This window comes from Periophthalmus magnuspinnatus, chromosome 18, assembly GCF_009829125.3.
Source record: "Periophthalmus magnuspinnatus isolate fPerMag1 chromosome 18, fPerMag1.2.pri, whole genome shotgun sequence".
NCBI lineage: Eukaryota > Metazoa > Chordata > Actinopteri > Gobiiformes > Gobiidae > Periophthalmus > Periophthalmus magnuspinnatus.
The window spans coordinates 20,343,619-20,364,336 of NC_047143.1; the positions used below are offsets into that span (position 1 = coordinate 20,343,619).

Here is a 20,718-nt window from a genome sequence, read left to right on the forward strand (position 1 = left end):
AGACAAACCACTGTAATTACGTAAGTGTTTGAATACAAGGTACATAAACTAATCTGGAAATCATATATAAAATAGAAGCTAGAAATATTCCTTTCTTTGCAACCTTGAATGTTCAAACGGACCCAAATATTAGTTTTCTTATCTGTCTTACTGTGCATTGTGTACAAAATAGATTTACGTGATATGGCAATTAGACTTTAAGAAACCTACATCAAAGATCCAACAAAGGAGTGAACAAAAACAATCTTGCAACAATAGGATTCCTAGGGAACCTCATTTCAAAGGCACATACATTTCTCTAAGACAAATTGTTGTTTTTTTAATGAAACTGGACATAAACCTAATTCACCACACACAAACTTAATCTACTAAAACCTTGTATGATTATTATTTGTATTTCTTTATTTTGTGAAGAAATCTTTGGCTTGAATTGGTACAGTATAGAACACATGAATATAATCTGTGATATGGGGTTCTAATAGCTTGGCCCATACGCCTATTGTACAGTCCACTTGCTAAGTCCTTAAATGGAAAATTACATTGCAAAGTGCATAAAGAAACCTGTTATTTGTCTCTAGTTGTTATAGTAGAAAGCTTTGTACAATCAGGCTCAGTCACTGTAATTACTATCATTGAAGCTCCACTGAACTTTATAATGGTGCACTTACAAGCCAGACGAGAGAAAGGGGAGAATTTGATGTGTTTGAAACAGATAGTTCATGAATCACGGTCAAAAATGTAGCTGGTTCACTTAAACTCTCAACGCAAAAAGATACATTTTTCTACCAATGGCATATACGGTCTCAACATTCCGAAAAATATATCCTATGTTTGCTGTAATCCAGAATACACACTTCTTCAATACTCTGGTCACTGGCAAATGTCCCCGTTTTTTAAATGGGCGTCACTGACAATTAGATTAGCCAGTCAGGGACATGCACGGTTCATTGTATCAGAAAAAAAATATATCACAGGGGCAGATTTCTGTAGAATCAATGAATGAAGCAATAAACTCTGTTAATCTGAGGTGAGAGATTTGTAAATCACAGATGAACAATGAGCTCCTTCGTTTCACATGTCACTGAGAAAAACAGATCTGATTGTATGATCAGGTTTGATCGGGGTTGAGCGGCAATGAAGGGCATGGGGACCAGACTGGTATCAACACAGTAATCAACATCACAGCAGAAACAAATATATTTATATTCTAACAATACCAATAATTTCCATCTGAAAGATTTTTTAAATGAAAATATTTAAAAAAGTGAATTTGACGAGTATTAACTACTAGTATTACTATTACTAGTATTAAGGCATATACTTTGTGTTTTAATATAACTGAATTTACTGTGTCACAAAACATAATAAAATAACAATATATATTTCACAGTACTAAACAGACACTATCACGCTATCTTCCAATATGTGCCAACCTAATTAGTATAAATATTTTTGCATAGGTAAGAAAACCTAGAAATAATAAACTCTGCATTCACCCCAAATTAAACATTTGCAGCAAAAAAAAACAAAAAAAAACTTGCGTTGGCCGGGAATCGAACCCGGGTCAACTGCTTGGAAGGCAGCTATGCTAACCACTATACCACCAACGCTACATAGCTCATGCAGCGCTAAACTACTCTAGTCAACCTTAGACTGCAGCCCATGAACTACAGGGGCTATGAGAACAAAAGTCACAAACTTCCTGTAGTTTTGAGTTATTCTGTCAACCAGATGAAAATATCTACTTGAAAGTCTTAAGAACTATTGAGAGGAGGTTTGAGCATTGACATATATATGGGATGCTTGCAAATCTAAGACTATTATGACATAACATATTTAAACAGAAATGTTCACGTCTTAGTTTGCTGGTATACAATAGATGAGACAGCGAGGAGCTCTGCCCACTTTGACTGCACAGATGTACAGGACTTCATGGGGGAGGGGCAAAGAACATTCAGGACAACTCTGACTCGCTGTGTAAAGTGGAACCCTGCTAACACAACATAATGCAGCCCTATACGTTTTTTCCAATAACTTTAATATTTTACATCTTCATCAAGTATTGGAGAAAAGCTATGTATCAAAATGAGACTACTACTCAAATACTAACCTTACTAAACATAGCAATAAAGTGTTTTTTTTGTTTTTTGTAAGTATTAGTGAAGTGAGAATTCTGGATCCCAGCCAATTTAAATGCAACAAAATGGTAAATCAGGACTAAGTAATACTTAACACCAAAAAAGAAAAAAATGTATCATCAGTATTATTTCTACCACTATTTGAGAATCACTGTTTAGTTTTATAGCCTCATGTTTGATGTTATTGGCTTTAGAAAAACATAATGAACCCCATTTAAGTCTGTAGGGCAGGGGTGTCCAAACTTTTTTCATGAAGGGCCGCATATAAAATCACAGACAAAGCCGAGGGCCGACTGAGGGCCATAGACTGGTCGCCAGTACAGTGAATACTTCAAATCTGTGTTATTATTACAAGTTAGACTGAACCGCTAGAACTTTATTCATGCTTACATCCTCAATGGGACACATTAAATATTTGATAAGGGCTTGTTAAAGCAGATTTTCAGAAATATACAGTAAAAAGTACTGTTTAAAGAAATACAGGCTAATTCACCTGGAAGCTTGAGGGCCAAGAAAAATTGGTCTGAGGGCCGCATTTGGCCCCCGGGCCGCAGTTTGGACATGCCTGCTGTAGGGCTTTGGCAATTGACTTGTAACCCAATCTCCATTTCGTAGAATGATTACCTGGATATTTTCTAAGTACCTGTATGGATTTCTACTGGTGAAGACATCAATAAACAAATACTCCTAAGGGCTTGTGAGTACAAGAGTCAGTCCAAGAATAAACACAATTGAATTTAACTTTATGGGTACACACATTGCCAGGACACACAAATGCATTGGCTGACCTCCTGTTATAAGAACAAAAGACATCCTCAGCATTCACACTTTAAAATAACATCTATTCAAGCTGAGGGCAGTGGTTGCCCTAGTCCTGATTTAATCTTGGTTTAGTCTGTGTTCAACCTTGTTTAATCCGGTTTAGCTCTGGTTTAGTCCGGATTTAGCCTGGGTTTGTGTTGGTTTTACTCTGTCCTGGTTTAGTCCTGGTTTAGTCCTGGTTTGATCCTGGTTTGACCCTGTCCTGATTTAGTCTTAGGATGCATTCACACTTATCCTTTTTTATCCTAGTGCAGTTTGAATCTGAAAGTAGACTGGTTTTGGTTTTGGTCTTGTTCTTGTTCTGGTTTAGTCCTGGCTTAGTCCAGATTTAGTGCCAGGTTTAGTCCCAACTTGGATGTGGTGAACGCATCAAGTCCTAGTTATTACATGGTTTATATTACTTGTGCTGAGAATTAGATGAGTGTTTTGCCAACAGTCAAACAGTTATACATAAAGGTAACATTGAATCTGATAGAGTACAGAGCAGATCCCAGTATTCACTGTAATAAACATCTAATAAACAGCACATTTATGCCCCTCTATGCATCTTTTAAGGCAAGCTTTCACTGGGGACATGTTAAGAGGCTGAGTCACCTAATCAATAGTTTCAATAGTTTTTGGGGCGTGTACTGATTGTGATATTCAGACAATATTACAGCTATTCATCAGAAATATGCTTAAACAGCCATGTAAATGCTATGATTGAAGTTAACTGAGTGTAAAATTAAATTTCAATATTTTTGAAAGATTACACTGCAAACTGCAAAGCTTCAGTGCGTTTTAGTTTTTATTCTGATCTTTTTTAATTAATAACGATTGTTTTTTTTAGACACAATGTACTCCTGTTTTCTTGAGTGCTAGTAAACAATCAGTGGTATTATTAAGCTTATGAAAAGAGATTGTTGAGATCCATCATCACAAGAAGGTGCCACTCAAATCTATCATCCTCAATCCTTCTTCTAGTGCTTTCTAGTGCTTGTTTAATCTTGGTTAAATTCTGGTCATAATGTTAGTGGTAAAGTCTTGGTTTAAATGTGGTCTTATGCCTGCACAGTAGAATTTGTAAAACATATCATCTTTTGCCAAATGCACCATTTCTATTGCATCACATAGCTGTCTGCTTTGTAGCACACAGTCAGTGCTTGGTAGTTTTTATGAAATGCAGACTTTTAGCACATTTTGTCAATGTTGTGACAAGTTGTGCTTGCAAGAACACAATCCACAGTGAATTTATGCCATTTATGAGCAGAGCATTTTCAACAGGGATGAACATGGAATATTCTTTGTAAATAAACACCGAGAACAGCACTGAGAATATTATTGCTTGGAGTGCCAATCTCCTACCCTCTTGCAAGTTACTGTGAAAACTAGGGCTGCGCAATATGAAAATTATGCTACATTTGATAACTATGTTTTTCATTGTGATTATGACATTATTGTTAAATGTAATAATGTGTTAATAACATTTAACTTCAAGCTTCATTAAAACTAAAATGTAAAAGCCTTAATTTGCTAGTCAAACAAAATAAAATGAAAATAAAAACTTAACAAAGACCAAAATTATCCCTGTCATAATAAAGAATTTTGAAGCATGATATATTGGTACAGAGAAATATTGCAGTAAAGTACTGAAACTACTTTATGCCACTGACACAAAGCAGGATAATCCAAATTAACCAATTTTTAAAATATGCTGTATCCTTAAATAAATGGAATGAACCTATAATGTGACTAAAATGTGGCTTTCCTTAGAGTCTACTTAAAAAAACACATTTCTGTCAGATGGAGAACTTTGTGTTGGTGCAATATATTTATTTTACGGTGATATTGATTGATTGATATTGAGTTGGCCAGTATTGCAATATAGATATTTTTGCAATTGCATGTGCAGCCCTAGTGAAAATCTAATCTTGCAACACTCGTGGTAGCTTGACAAAATCGAAGAGTCAAGAAGAACACACGAATCATTGACTTGCTGGTTTTCACTGACAACTGCGAGCAATACAGTTGGAAATAATGGAGGCAGTGAATTAGCATTTAGATTTTTCAGTTTAGATTATTGCACATCGCTATAGGCCAAATTTTAGTTAAAAAAATGCTATTGTTGGCTTTTAGTTGACAGTAACATTCTATGGGTCAATATTGTTAAACTGAGAAGGGAGCAAGAAAAAGGTGGAATACACACTTCTTCAATATTTTACGAAGATGTGAGTTTAGTGAATATTCTCCATTTTCGGATGGGCATGATTGACAGGCGGATTAGCATTAGCATAGAACAGGCATGGTCTTTCTGTATCGCAAAGAAATAAGGAGAAAAATATCACAGGGAGTTGAAAAACATTGCAGATTTCTGCAGAATCAACGAGTGAAGCACTAAACTCTGTTAATCTGAGGTGAGTGATTGGATTTTATTTGTAAATGATGGATGACAAATGAGCTCCTTCGTTTCACATATGTCACTGAAAAAGTTAAATAATGGTAGGTCCATGATTTTACATACATCTTAAGAAAACAACCAATACAGAAAACTGTCTCATCTGAGAATACTGAAGCCTTCCTATGCTAAAGAGTGTCTATTTTTATTAATTATAAAGCACATTATTTTATAATGTATAAAAACATAGAATCTATTCAACTATTTTAGTGCGGAGTTGTTTTTTATACTTATATAATGTAGACTTGGTGCGGCCATAGTCTAATCTATAAATGGGAAATATGCTGTATACAATAATAAATCTCAGTCTTAGCAGATGCCATATAACACAAACTTGTCCAAATGCAATTAGTCTCAACCTGGCAGTTACGTCATTATGGTTCTCATTCAACTAAATGCCTTTTGAAATTTATCTACTCTTGCTTTACAATATGAAATCTATACTAGATGCAGGTGCCACTATAGTCTCTTCAATAAATAGAAAACACTGTAAATATATTTGAAAAATGATCAAACTCACTCTTCTTTGCAGTCGCCATAGCACACAAACTTGTCCAAACGCAGTTTAGCACTTTAGGAGGCACTGTCACAGCTTTGTCATCTCAGCCGTGTGTCCTCAGATCAACCCTAGGAAAGGAAAGAAGGAGAGAGGAGACAACTTAAGGAGTCAAAGAAGGCACTGATTGGATAACAGTGTGATTGTGATAAAGATAAACATAAAAGCTTAACATTTGTGCTTCTTGAGACATTTTTATTATCCAATCTTAATTCCCCAGGTTATCTGTAGTTCATAATGACACAATAATGGTTCTTTCTTGCAGAGAGTTCCACTAAAGGACAATAACAAACAATCTAAGAGGATTAGACGAAACCCATGCAACAAACTGATGAATAATGATTATATATAAACACAGGGGTGGCTTAGTTTTGCAAATATGGTGATAGGATATATATAAGAGGATCTGCTTTATTTATTTAAACACTAGATTTCCTGTCTAGAGTAGTGCTGCATGTTACAGAAAAAAGTAACTGCAATTTATGTTTAAAAAAGTATTATTCTTCTATAGAAAATAAATAAAATGTAAGTAAATGTATTATATATGAATAGTTAAGAGTTCTTGGTAACATATTGTCATTAATATTAGTTGAAGTAACAGTAACAGTGGTCCTACAAGTACAATATAAGAAGTAATAATAGGAGAAGTTGGAGTCGCAGTAGTATGAATTGTACTACTAAAAGATTATTCAATTATCAGTCTCTCTAGGCCTAATAGTGTGGGTATCTTTTAAATACACAACACATTTAATTGAGAATAGATTTTGAGTGTTCTTTAATTTTTAGATATAACACCTCTCTAATCTCAGTTATTTGTATCTTAATTAGAAGACCCTATAGTCTTTGTGTTACGTTCTGTACTGTTAACGTAAATGAAACAAATTGTCTCAGATTCCTAGTTAAAGATACACCTGACACTAAAAAGCGCAATGCTTCCTTTGAATTGTTCTTTTTATGACCTGCACCAAGCAACCCAATGATCCAGTTAGGCTTGAATTTCCTTTCCAGTGAGTGCAGCTGATGTAGGAAGGAAGTATAGAGTTTGAGTTCTAACAAGAGGATGGGGGGAGTGTCAATTGAAGGTGCAGAAAAATCCCACTTCTGATCTATTTTCATAAAAACCTGTGAATACATGAATCATTTAGCTGCTGATTTTGACTGACAGCTCTAACCAATACAGTATAAAGCAATCATTTAGCAGTGTCTTCTAGACATTTCTGCTACTACTGTGGCACAAGTGAAATGTGTTTTATTGCGATAATGTTCTTAGTTATAGGGGGAAAAAAAAGTTATTATAGCCTCTTTTTGAACATTGTGCTAAACCATTCACAAAGATGCTCCATATTAAAGGAGTACAAGAACTTATGATGGAGGGTCCAATAAAAACTCATCCATCTCCATGGAAAAAAGCAAGCGACACCACCAGGCCATCTTTGGTATTTTTATGCCTGATTCTAAGAATGCAAGATTGATCATTTAAAGACTTACTGTGGAACATTCCGGGCATAACAATAATATCTTTTCCGTGGAGACAAGCAGATGTTGGATGTCCACAAAATGGTAACAGAGTGCACCTTTACCCTTTTCATGTGATAAAAGATACTGTATTTTTCATTATGGAACAACAGATTTGTGAACATTATCTAGATTAAACATTATCTACATGTGATTACATTGACTGGTTGAATACTGCCTTTAACATGATGTAATTACAATAGTCAAATATTTGTATTGTAAAAATCTTGGGTCGTGATGACTAACATGAACTGACTTGGTCCTAATTTAGACCCCATTGAGCCTTTGTTGGTGACAGAAAACCTCACCCTACTGCCACTGATCAATAAACTGCAAATGCCACTGACAGCTCTCCATTATGAAGCTGATTAGGATGTGATGTGGCCAATTAGGATAGAAAAAGTTAACTAAATGTAGTCTTTACTATTACATAATACAATTAAATGAGATCATACACATTTGATCACCGAAATATCTAAATAATTTATTTAAAGAATTCTAAATAAATAAAAAAAAATGCGATTTTTACGAAGCACGACTGTGTACGAAGCATAGACTAAACAATATTAAAAATGTATTCACTCTGGTTATATCAAACTATTTACTGACTTAGCAGTATTTTTTTTTTAAATATCTGAAGCCAAGTAATATGTGTAATTGTTCAACTTTGAGTAACAAAACATCAAGCGCAACAACAGGCACACGCCTGTCGCATCCACCACAAAAAGTTACGCGGGTTTTCTGTCACGCTTACCTTTTACGCACGACGAAAAAGCCTTAATAATGTGAAGAAATAGCCGAGTTTGAGTCTGTATTTTAGGGTTTGAAGTGTAGCTCTAGAAGAGATCCGACTGCGACTGCTCAGAGGATCAAAATACAAGCGGAGACCAGACTCTCCACTCCCCCTTCTGTGCACCGCTCTCCTCTGCTCTGCGCGCACAGCACTCACCAACCTACTTCCGCATTTGGTCACGTGGTGTTGATGCCCTCAAAGGTCTTTTTCGTGTTTTTCCCTTTCCCACAACCGATAAAACAATACGATTCCAATTTTGCCCCAGTAACCAATAGGTTATATTTTAAGATTATGTTTAGCACAGACTACGAGAGCGCAAATTAAAACCTTTTGTAAGAAAATTGCGCCATCGCGTGTCAGGAAATGGACAAAAATGTAACTACCCTGTCCTGGCCTGACAAATAATGCCTTAACTAACTACCCTATAAATATAAATCCTTTACATTGTGTCATAAAGGTTTGAAGATTGAGGACCTTGATGATTATATATTTCAACAACATACCTGGCAAAAGGATACTGCCCACCAACTCCCAGCACCAAAGTGTAAGATCCATATTTATTTCTCCACTCTCCGACTCATGAGCGCTAGTGCTATTCTTTGATATGTAGTGAATGTCTGAATGTGTTTGGTCAGACACATATCACTGTCACGGTTCCCGTCATGCTCACCGCGCCATGATGCTCCTGCCATGTGCAAAGCTACAGATGTGCACACAGATATGTGCTGTAACGTTTATAAGATGTTGCTTCTTATTTGTCTTGTTTGATTCAGTGAGCGGTGTGAGAGGTTCAGTTCTTATTAAAGCTTTTCAGATGACTTAAAGTAGTTTATTAAGACAAGAAAGTGCTTTATGGTGCATTTTGGATTGGATTGAGATGTACTAATGTACATTTGGTGGTCTTCACATGTTGTTCACCTGTATTTAATGTAGTGTTTAGATAAGTATGCTATAACTTGATCTATTATGACCACAAATCGCTGCCTTCCAGTGATGTAAACGTGCCTGTTGGGGTCGATGACGTAGCCCGGCTAGCTCAGTCGGTAGAGCATGAGACTCTTAATCTCAGGGTCGTGGGTTCGAGCCCCACGTTGGGCGAACATTTTTAGTAAATGCCTTGAATTCTATATTTAAGAACTCAAGGAAAAAAATAAATCTATATTAACTTACTATGACAAAGCTTCAGCGTGCATCATTTTGTAAAAAATGATTACCTTATTAATAATTGCCGTAAATTGTAATGGCATTTGGGTTGGGAATTTGGATTTGGCCATTGACTGTATGATATAATCTATATTGTTTTAACCCCGGACACCTTCGATCGACCTCAGTTGTCTCTGTGGCGCAATCGGTTAGCGCGTTCGGCTGTTAACCGAAAGGTTGGTGGTTCGAGCCCACCCAGGGACGGCAGCTTTTTATGTGGTTCCATATGTGCTGACACCAATTTGACGATTAAACAGGTGAATATATAGATGCTTTTGCATCTTGTTATTCATAGAGAAAAGTAGGGAATGCAGACAAAGTGCAAAACCAATCAGGGACAAATAACAAGCAGCTTATGTTCTGTATCTAGTGTGAATAGCTTGTATGTAAAACAATACACATGTTTGCGATTAATCTCAATTTCAGCTGCCAAAGCAAACTGCCACTGCCAAAGGCGTCAGACTGTGTTGTCCCACCGTCAGTTCCTTGCATCCTGACTTTAAACATACAGATTTGTAAAATCAGACAGGTTTGTAAAATCTGACAGTCTGACGGCTTCCGCAGTGGCGGTTTGCTTCGGCAGCTGAAATAATGATTCATTTCAGGTCTTCAGAGCCACAATTGTCCAGCCAGTGTTTAAGTTTAGAGCTGCATCACAATTTGTGTTCTGAGTTACATTAAATATCATGTTTTTCATTGTATTCTGTATTTTCTTATGTCTTACACAGCGTCCCAACTTCATTGAAATTACACATTTGAGGACCCTCATTCTGTCCTTTCCGTAGAGTCCGTTGCGTCATTGTTCACTTTACCTGTGTGGAACTCATTCAAACCCTTCTGCCTTTATATATATTTCAGGCTCTTGGTCTTTACACCACTCTCCTCCAGGGAGGATCGGGGATGAACGTTTCTTTGTGACTAGTGGTCAGAGTTGGTCCATGTGGCCCGGCTAGCTCAGTCGGTAGAGCATGAGACTCTTAATCTCAGGGTCGTGGGTTCGAGCCCCACGTTGGGCGCTTAATGTTTTGATGGTAATCTTGAACAGTCTCGTACTGTTATTGCTGTGACAACAACTAAATGCATAGAAATATATACATACAAATGACTTTTGATACTAAGTTAAGCACAGGTTTCCATTCAACTCCTGTTTCAGATGCCACCTGAGCGATTGTGTTGTGTATTCAACAAATGAGAGAAAAGAAAAGGAGTAAGAGTGCTCTGATGCTCATCCTAAAGCCCCATCCCACTTTCTCTGCTGCTGTGTTTGGGCTGTGTTTGCCTGTGCACTCATGACTGGAACTTGCTCTCAGATTCACACAAAGTATGTTTTTAACCAAATTCACCTAAAACTTAACCTAACCCACCAGGCCTCTACATTTTAATAATGGGACAAATAATAAGACCAGAGATAATGCTGTCTTTTTGTAGTACGCGATATTTAATAGTCTACAAATGAGAGAAAGAAAAAAGAGCAACCCAGGTCACTCCCAGGTTGCTAAGTAAATAACCAGGGTGGTGTTTTTTTTATTTATATATATATATATATATATATATATATATATATATATATATATATATATATATATATATATATATATATATATATATATATATATATATATATATATATATATATATGGTTGTGTTCTAGCCTATTGCAAAAGAAGGATACATTTTTCTCAAATCATGTCCCAGTCCGCCCCGCCCCCATGTGTCCTATCCAACCCCGCACCCTCCCTACTTGCCCCAGTGTCGCCTGTCTTGTGATGTACATGCACACATTTATTTATTATTTCTTGTATGTTCCCCATTTTCCACCATGTGTGTTTCCATCCCCCCCCCCCCCCCCCCACTTGCCCCAATGTATTTTGTACTGTGATTTTATGAAATATTTTTGATAATAAAAGTCAAAAAAATAAAAAAAAGGATACATTTTGTCAACTGTATAAAATTTAAGCTTATACTAGTAATGTTACAAAATATTTGTACCATTTGTACCAAGTGAAAAAACTGCCACTTTTCTGCAAATACTAGTAAACTTCATGCAGTTGTTTTCTCACTCTTTTGTCCGCTGTTTATCTCTCATTTTCTTTTAGTGTCAGGTCTCTGTGGCGCAATCGGTTAGCGCGTTCGGCTGTTAACCGAAAGGTTGGTGGTTCGAGCCCACCCAGGGACGGAGATCTTTTCCTTGTAACATATAATACAAGAAGAACAGATAATAATCAAGGCGAACTCATACCCTAAATCTGACGGCTTCTGCTTTGGCAGCTGAAATATTGATTAATCGCACAGCCCTATTATAAAGTACATGTTGTGTCAAGTGCTCTGCATGTTGCTCACATTACACTACGTAAAGTGAAGTGTCTGTGTGCATTTGTTTTTTTTTTTATTTCAGGTGTCCAGACCGACAATTGTCCAGTGTTTAAGTTTAGAGCTGCATTAAACAGAAAAGCACTGAATCATGATGATGTCTTGATATAGCAGATTGTAAATTTGTAAATGATCATAAAATAACCTTCCAATTTATAACCACAGAGTAGTGTAACTTGATAATGTGTTTTTTGTTTTTTTTAGTCTTGTAAAGAACTTGTATTTGTTCCAAAACAGCTTGTCCCATATAAGATAGCAGGGACATTTATCTGCACTAAGCAAAAAAATTGCCAGAGAAATATTAGACAGGGGTTAATGGTCAACTTACTTGTTTTAGATCAGCAAATACACAGATATTGGTGTTTTAGTAATGCATTCTAGCCTAATATTAATGATAAAATGTCTGTGTAATCCTTCAGTTGTTCAGGTTGGATCCATTGCAAAAGAAGGCAACTGTGAACTGTATACAATTCAAGCTTTTATTAGTAATGTTGCAAAATATTTGTACCACAATGGGGAAATTGACTGAGTTGTTTTCTCACTCTTTTGTCCACTGTTAATCTCTCATTTTCTGAAACTGTCATGTCTCTGTGGTGCAATCGGTTAGCGCGTTCGGCTGTTAACCGAAAGGTTGGTGGTTCGAGCCCACCCAGGGACGGTGAACTTTTCCTTGTAACAAATAATACAAGCAAAAAGAGGTCATGATAATTTCATACCTTAAGTCTGACGTCTTCTGCTGTAACAGTTTGCTTTGGCAGCTGAAATAAAGATTAATCACACAACCTTTGTGTAAAATAGTCGACATGTGAGGTGCTCTGCACGTTGCTCACATTACACTAGGTAAAGTCAAGCAAATTACAAATGGTGTGCATTTTTTTATTTCAGGTGTCCAGAGTGACAATTGTCCAGCCAGTGTTTAAGTTTAGAGCTGTATTAAACAGAAAAGCACTGATTTTATTTGGTTTATTTGACAGGAACAGTGTACATTAATCAACATTTCTGTAAATGTACCAGTTTTAGCCAGAAAGGCTATTTTTCGTCTGTAGTCCCTGGACAGATGGTGTAGCAGTCACCCTGCAATGTAACAATAAACATTATGCAATATATTTACAACAGTGCAAAATATAATCAACAGTTCAGGTGAACTAGTGAATACACTCAAATTATAAAAGCCATTACACCCACTATACATGACACACACTCAGAAGAACATACACTGTACATGACACACACACTCAGAAGAACATATACTGTACATGACACACATTACAGTAGAGCACACAGCAGCACAAACTAGTAGTCACAGGTTTGATGGGTTATTAGCTAGTTCTTTACATGTTTTTTGAACAGATCCTATGTGGGACTGTCTCTAATTTTACTAGGTACTAAGTTCCACTCCTGAGAGGCTCTAACAGAAAAGGGGAACTATGCTGTCCCCACGGGCTGCACCCCGAGTGAGGCGGAGTGTGGTATCATGATGATGTGTTGATATAGAAGATTGTAGGGAGTGTCAGATCACAATTTGAGTTTCAATGCCATATATGGCCATCCTTACATTTTACATTGGCCCTTGGGTGTATTTATTTTTTTATAATAAGTGTCAATGCATTTCTAACTTTCTTTCCAATCTGGAGCTGTACATTTCTTGGTTTTCTTTAAATGATTATAAAATAACCTTCCAGAGTAGCATAACTTGATAATGTGTTTTGTTATAGGCATGTAAGGAACATGTATGTGTTCCAAAACAGCTTGTCCCACATAAGATAGCAGGGATATTCATCTGCATGAAGCAATAAATTGCCAGAGAAATATTAGACAGGGGTTAATCATCAACTTACTCATTTTAGATCAGCAAATACAGATAATGGTGTTCTAGTAATGCATTCTAGCCTAATATTAATGATACAAATATCTGTGTAATCCCTCAGTTGTCCAGGTGGGATCCATTGCAAAAGAAGGCAAAATTTTGTCAACTGTATAAAATTCAAGCTTATATTAGTATAAAATATTTGTACTACAATGGGGAAATTGTCACTTTTCTGCCCTTTTATCTGGTAAACTTCATGTACTTTGAACTGTTTTCATACTCATTTTGTCTGACATTACTCTTTCATTTTATGTAGTGTTCAGGTCTCTGTGGCGCAATCGGTTAGCGCGTTCGGCTGTTAACCGAAAGGTTGGTGGTTCGAGCCCACCCAGGGACGTTAAGCTTTTCCTTGTAGAGATTTCAGTTCTTTGTCCAGCCATTGGGTGCATTTATATTTCATAGTAGCAAGTGCAAATGGTGCAATTTCCAGCTTTCGCTCCTAAACAGAATCTGAACAGAAAGTCTAAACCAGGGGTCTCAAGCTCAAACTCATGGAGAGCTAAAATTAAAAACTGTGACTGTCACGGGCCAAACTGAACTATTATTACTATTACTATTTATTGAAACATTTTAACAACATCTGCATGTTTTTCAGAAGGGGTTAAAAAGCTAGCAACAGTCATGGCCCCATGTATTTATATCTACGCAAGAAACTGAAAATTATGTAGTTTTACTACTTACCTTAAAGTCCACCAGCAATGCCCCAGAAAAGAACCTAACATCTAAAAGTGATCCCAAAGTTGTAAACAGGAGATAAGACGACTATTGCTCATCATGTGTCAGTTTATGTTATTATAATACCATTTTCCTTGAATGTCTCCTCACTCCTCCCCTCCTTCACTCCTCCCTCCACTCACTAATTTTACTGAACGTGTCTGTCCAGTGTCCATCGCCCCAATGTTCATCTACTCCATTGAACATCCAGAGAACTCCACCACAGGGACCCTCAGAACTGCACTTCCAAATCTTCTGTAAGTCATGACAAATATCTGCATTTTTAATTAGTTATTCTGACTTTATTCCAGGTTTAATCTTAATTCAGTCCTGCTCTGTACATTGTGCTTGACAGTACTGCCTAGTAGACAGTGTGTTCCTGCAGAACTTTTTTTTAAAGTGGGGTCTCTGCTCACATCCAACGCTCTGGTCAAGCTTCTCGTCAGCCCCTTCATGGGACCTCACCAACAGGCACCAGTGCTGTTTCAGTCCTGGTTTAGTCTTTGCTTAGTCAGGCCTGGAACTATTGAAATAATGAGCTATATAATACTCGGAGATCATAAATTTAAAAACATTCCAGTAGCCATATCCATAACAAAATGGCCACAAACATGTTTTTTTGCTTTTTTTTTTTTTTTTTTTCTGTAACTCAATACCTCAATTAAAAGCCTCAATCTCACCCAAATTTTGTCATTTATGAACAGACAGAATGAGGTCAATATGTCTGTAGTCATTTTAATCTAGTCACCCACCTATATTTTAAATAGTACATTTTTACTGATGCACCAGATTTTGCAGACACATCCAAAACATTAGCAAAAACAAAAACATTTATTTGACCCATGACAAAATGTTTATGTGTGTGGCCATAGCTAATCTGCCTCCTATGAAATAAATCAAGTTTAAAGTACACATTTAAATATGTTTTTCTAATTATTAGTTTGGTGTGATAATATTTTTATCAGTTTAATGTCAGTTTGTGGAAAGAAAAGAAAAGCTAAAAAATACAAGTAGAGGTGAGTTCTACATTAAACAAATACGGAAGAACATTTTAAAAGTGGGCAAGATTTTGAGTAAAATCTGAAATATAATAAAGTTCAATAACTATAGTTCAGTGAAATTAGCATTCTAACCAGTCATTTGCACTTTCTATCTGAATCGTTTATATTAAAGTTTCCATGTCTAGAGACAATAAAAGCTTTGATTGAGTGATTTGAATGATTTACAAAGGGAAGGAAAATTTGATTAATACTTGTCAGACAATACCATGATGAATCAGATTCATGCCCTACTTTGAACTATCCGGACATCAGGTTTACTTTTTACCTTCTTATATCATCAAAAAGGGTCCCGGGAGATGTTTATGAATCAGAATCAGAATCAGAAGACTTTTATTGCCATAGTCTGTGAACACAGTTCACAAACTAGGAACTTGCTTCGGTGAAAAAGTGCAACATAAACACACTGAATAAATACAAATACAAATAAGGGCATGCAAGTTAAAAAGGTATGCTTAAAAAAATCAAATGAAATACTTAAAGGGAGAAAATATATACAACAGCAGCATCAGAACAACAGTGCAAACATGGCTTATTAAAGTGACCGGTATTATAAAGTGTCCAGTTTAGTGCAGATATTATAAAGTGTTCATGAGACAAACAGCAGAGAGGAAGAAACTGTTCTTATGGCGAGAGGTTCTGGTCCCAATGGACCGTAGCCTCCTGCCAGAGGGAAGTGGCTCAAATAGTCCATGTCCAGGGTGAGAAGTGTCAGCTGCTATACGGCCTGCTCGCCCCCGAGTCCTGGAGACGTACAGGTCCTGTATAGATGGAAGGCTGCAGCCAATCACCTTCTCAGCAGAGCGCACAATGCGCTGCAGTCTCTGTCTGTCCCTGGCAGTGGCCCCAGCGAACCACACAGTGATGGAGGAGGAAGCGTTTACTGATGCTGAAAACAGGATGTGCTCTAACTAATTTACTTTATTCACTTAATGTAACAATGTAATAAACACCTGAGAACACTGGTTTAACTTAAGTTTGTCATTTTATTGTTCCACCATAAAATTTCTAAGCAGTCAATTCACATTATGCAAATTAACAGTGTTTAACAATGACTTGAAGATTGTTTCTCTTCAAACTATCATTATGAGACAATGGTTAAATAAGAAAAAGAAAAAAAAACAAACAAAAAAACAAAACAATATCAATGCAAAAATACATTCACAGCTCCTATCCATTAATCCACTTCTGTCGTCAATCTGGAGCTTTGTTAATTCGATAAAAAGCCCAGGCTTTCTTCTACCCTCGACAATGTGTACATCCTTTTACACAAGAACAATCCACAATCTCTGAAACTCATTAAAGTTTGTCTTAATTGTGGCGATTAGTTTCTATGGGAATTCTCAGCCACTATACAAGTATGGGATTTGGACGTGTTATTTTGCTCATAATCTTGAAAAGAAACATTCAATTAAAAAATTATATGTAGCATTTTAAGGGAATGACCTTGTGACAAACTAGGGAACTGAAATAACAAACATGCATATTTCATATTGAGAAAAAGGTCATGATGAAAAAGGTCAATCATGAGAAAAAAGGTTTAAGTTCCTTTTATATTTATTCATGAATGAACAATAGAATAGAATAGAATATGTCTTTATTGTCATTGCAACATGCCACATGTACAACGAAATTTAAAAAGTGTCGAGCAGTTTAAGGTACTAGAAAAACAGACCACCACTCATACATACATCATGCATACATACATCCCACCTATTACCCAATCTCATACAAATAATAAATATATACATGTATTTAGTAAGTGCAGATATGTTTATTTAGTGTGGTTATGATTTGAGGATAAAAACTGTCATTCAACCTATCATATTCATTCAGTTTATTTTCAGTGCAAGTACACATACCTCATATGTTTATGAGTTTGTTTTCATTCTCACTCACTTAAAAATGTGGGCTCTTCACCTCTGCTAACTTAAGATCATTTGCCCTTGTGTCTTATTCTGACCATTGATGCAGCACCACCAATTAATATTAGTAAAATGGTAGGCTATCAGACATTCAATTCAATTTATTTTTGTAACGCCCAAAATCACAACAACAGTTGTCTCGAAGAGTGTTCATGTTTTGGTTGATGGGGGAACCGGAATACCCGGAGGAAACCCATCCAAACACGGGGAGAAACATGCAAAACTCCACACAGAAAGGCCTGGGCGATCTGGGGATCGAACCAAACCTTCTTGCTGTGAGGTATGAGTGTTGCCACTCAGCCACCGTGCTGCCTACACACAAAAACAAACAGGAAAATCAAACAACAGGAAAAATCAGACAAAACAAGAAAAATCGGCCAGGCGAGGAGGATGAGAGCCAGGCGAGGAGGAGAGGGTCCAGCTGTCATCGGGGCATCTGAAAGAGTTACACTCCACAGGGGGAGTGAGACAGGGGACAACATGTGAATAGCATTGCTGATGAGAAAATAGGAGGAAGCAGAGGATAGTGCTCAGGTTGCCATACTTTCCCCAGCTTTTTATCTCCTACTGCAGCCTATCTTATCCCGGGTTTTAATGTCACTCCCAGCCAATCTGGTCATAGTTAAACTAACCTGGTCATAAGCTATACAGAAGAGGAAGGTTTTAAGCCTGGTCTTAAATACAGAGACTGTGGGGGCCTGTTTAACATCAGCAGGGAGTTGATTCCACAGCACAAGAGCTTGGTAACTGAATGCTCTCCCTCCCACTGTACTGCATTCTGAGAGCGGAGTTCTCTGTTTGGCTGGTACGGGACAATAGCATCTTGCAGATAAGATGGGGCCATATCGTTTAGAGTTTTGTATGTCAGGAGGAGGACTTTGAATTTGATTCTAAGCTCGACAGGAAGCCAGTGCAGATATTTTAGTACAGGACTGATGTGGTCTCTTCTTTTAGTTCCTGTTAGGACTCTGGCCGCTGCATTTTGGACCAACTGGAGGCTCCTTATAGTACTTTTGGGGCAGGCAGCGAGCAGAGAATTACAGTAATCAAGTCTGGAAGTAACAAATGCATGGATGAGTTTTTCAGCATCGTTTTTAGGTAAAATATTGCTAATGTTAGTTATATTTCGCAGGTGAAAGTATGATCAGACATGATCTGGGTTTAGTAAATGTGAATTAATGAAAGTAAAAAACTTTTCCAGTCAGAATAGATCACAATGTTTACACTTTGGTTTAGCTACCAACTAAAGTAATTAGGCTGAATAAAAAGAGGATATTTGAATCATCAGCGGTTGAAGCAGACAGACTCCACTACAAACTAAAGTAGGGTTTAACGTACCTGCATTGTTCCTCTAACTGTAGTAGGCTTTGTGGCATAGTTTAGACCTGGAATAGTCATGTACATATCTGGCTAGTCTGGAGATACTCTGAAAGCCAAATCCTTTCTAAAGAGTTACTTGGAAATAAATAAATAATAATTCCACTTCAGAGGCTTAAACATTTCTACACCTACATAATAAATCCAGCAGATGGCGATAAAGAGCCACTGAGGGCGCGTCAGGGGCGCGTCAGGAGCGCTGTGCCGCGTGCGCTACTGTGGTACGCTCAGGACTCAGAGGGACACAAGGTGAGTTCAGTGCAAATGGCCAGATGACCCTGTGTAGTGGTGTTTTGCCTATCTGAAAATAAATTGAACTAGTTGCCTAAAAGTGTTCTTTGCCCATCTATATTGCACCCCCCTTTTCCTCAGTTGTGTCTCCTCTGGTGTAAGGGAAAGACTGTTCTGCTTTGAGCACACTACAGCAAAACACTAAAGAACTAATACACGCCATTAAAGTGATTATTGATGACATCTGAGAGTTTATTTCACCCGTTTGTTTCCTTGTTTCTTGGCAGTCCTCCTTGGTTTGAAGAGCGCATCTGAATTTGCTGATGTTTGGAGGTGTGTAGTGTGTTAGACATGCGAGAACAAAATAATACCTCATCTTCCACCTCCAAATCGCTTCTTTTTGGCTCCATCTACTGTGGCAAATGGTTCTAACTGGATAATGTGGCATGCAAAGGGGGCTCAAAGGGGGTGTGCCACGGTGGGGTCAGGTTATAGAATAACATAGGCCAATATTGTTGTTTTTAAATATTTTATAAGCTATAGTAATAATAGCCAACATATTGTTCATTCTGTAAAAAAAAACCAACAACCTCTCAATAAATTGATTTTTTCTTGGAAAGTTCCTAGAAGTTCATTGTGGAGATAATTTTGTGGAGGATGGGATCAGAGTGAGAAATAGATCTTCATTCTGAGGAGGTAAGACACCAGATAAGGTTGAGTTATTATAAGATTTTCAAGCAATTTGATGAAACTATTTTGTAAGAGATTTTAGCTTTGATTACCAATGTCTGGAGAAGTGAAGAGTTACCAGCATCATGGAGGCAGGCAGTAGCGGTACTTATTTTAAAACCAGGTAATCCAGGGTCATACAGTCCAATAGCCTTAACGCCACTCATGTCCCAAAGTATGAAAAGGATGGTAACTGAAGGAGGGAAAGTTTTACAGTGTATAAAAAGGAGCAGGCTGGGGTGGGCCATATGTTGAACTGAATAAAAGCATTTGTGCATAATCAAAGTGTAAGGTATTTTTTAACAATGTAACACTACATCAGATGCAAAGTAGGATGGGGGGACTACAAGCACTGTGGCCAAGAAGATAACACCTATGATCAAAGCAACTTCCTATCTGTAGCCCTATTCACCAAGGACTGTGTGACCCCCAACCTGAGAGGGTCATAAAACAAACTACAAGCACTGTGGCCAAGAAGATAACACCTATGATCAAAGCCACTTCCTATCTGTAGCCCTTTTCACCAAGGACTGTGTGACCCCCACCCTGAGAGGGTCATAAAACAATGAGATTGTTTAATTTAAAAACACACATTGTTTGATTTTGCCAAAAGGTTTTTAACGTGTGACCACATGCTGACGAGAAGAAGACCCACCTCTGCTGTAATCTGTAAACACAAACATCTCAGGACTCTCTCTCTTCCTATCTTTTCCTGAGAGTCTGGTGCTTCATTGTTCACTTTACCTGTGAGGAACTCATTAAACCCTTCTGACTTATACTTCAATCTCTTAGTCCTCTTTGACGCTTGCACCAGAAACGAACAATTCTTACAAAAGGATCCAAGTGAGAATAGGTAATGTACTGTCTGAGGTTTTAGAGATTGATAATGGCACTCCACAGGGTAGTGTTGTATCCTGTTCTTTTTAACATAATGATTAGTTATGTATTTAACAATGTCGGTGGAGGGTTTAGACTTTCACTATTTG

General features: G+C 37.2%; 1 protein-coding gene and 7 non-coding genes across 9 annotated transcripts in view; 6 read left to right on the forward strand and 2 right to left on the reverse strand.

Annotated features, from left to right (window-relative positions):
* The window catches only part of adissp (adipose secreted signaling protein), a 200,473-nt gene that overhangs the window by 26,262 nt on the left and 153,493 nt on the right, over nt 1-20,718 (reverse strand). Inside the window, exons 1-2 of one of the 2 annotated variants that reach the window (XM_033983648.2) lie at nt 8,220-8,397; nt 5,915-6,021 (exon numbers count right to left, since the gene is read on the reverse strand). In XM_033983648.2, coding sequence (XP_033839539.1) covers nt 5,915-5,933 — 19 coding nt within the window. In that variant the 5' untranslated portion in view covers nt 5,934-6,021; nt 8,220-8,397. Of the gene's footprint in view, nt 1-5,914; nt 6,024-8,219; nt 8,398-20,718 lie in introns of those variants that run through there. The other variant, XM_055229033.1, reaches the window with a different exon arrangement.
* On the reverse strand, nt 1,539-1,610 carry trnag-ucc (transfer RNA glycine (anticodon UCC)). The gene has a single exon. It is a non-coding gene; the product is annotated as a tRNA-Gly (tRNA).
* On the forward strand, nt 9,284-9,356 carry trnak-cuu (transfer RNA lysine (anticodon CUU)). Its single transcript has one exon. It is a non-coding gene; the product is annotated as a tRNA-Lys (tRNA).
* trnan-guu (transfer RNA asparagine (anticodon GUU)) lies at nt 9,592-9,665 on the forward strand. Its single transcript has one exon. It is a non-coding gene; the product is annotated as a tRNA-Asn (tRNA).
* trnak-cuu (transfer RNA lysine (anticodon CUU)) lies at nt 10,405-10,477 on the forward strand. Its single transcript has one exon. It is a non-coding gene; the product is annotated as a tRNA-Lys (tRNA).
* Nucleotides 11,564-11,637, forward strand: trnan-guu (transfer RNA asparagine (anticodon GUU)). The gene has a single exon. It is a non-coding gene; the product is annotated as a tRNA-Asn (tRNA).
* Nucleotides 12,416-12,489, forward strand: trnan-guu (transfer RNA asparagine (anticodon GUU)). The gene has a single exon. It is a non-coding gene; the product is annotated as a tRNA-Asn (tRNA).
* trnan-guu (transfer RNA asparagine (anticodon GUU)) lies at nt 13,962-14,035 on the forward strand. The gene has a single exon. It is a non-coding gene; the product is annotated as a tRNA-Asn (tRNA).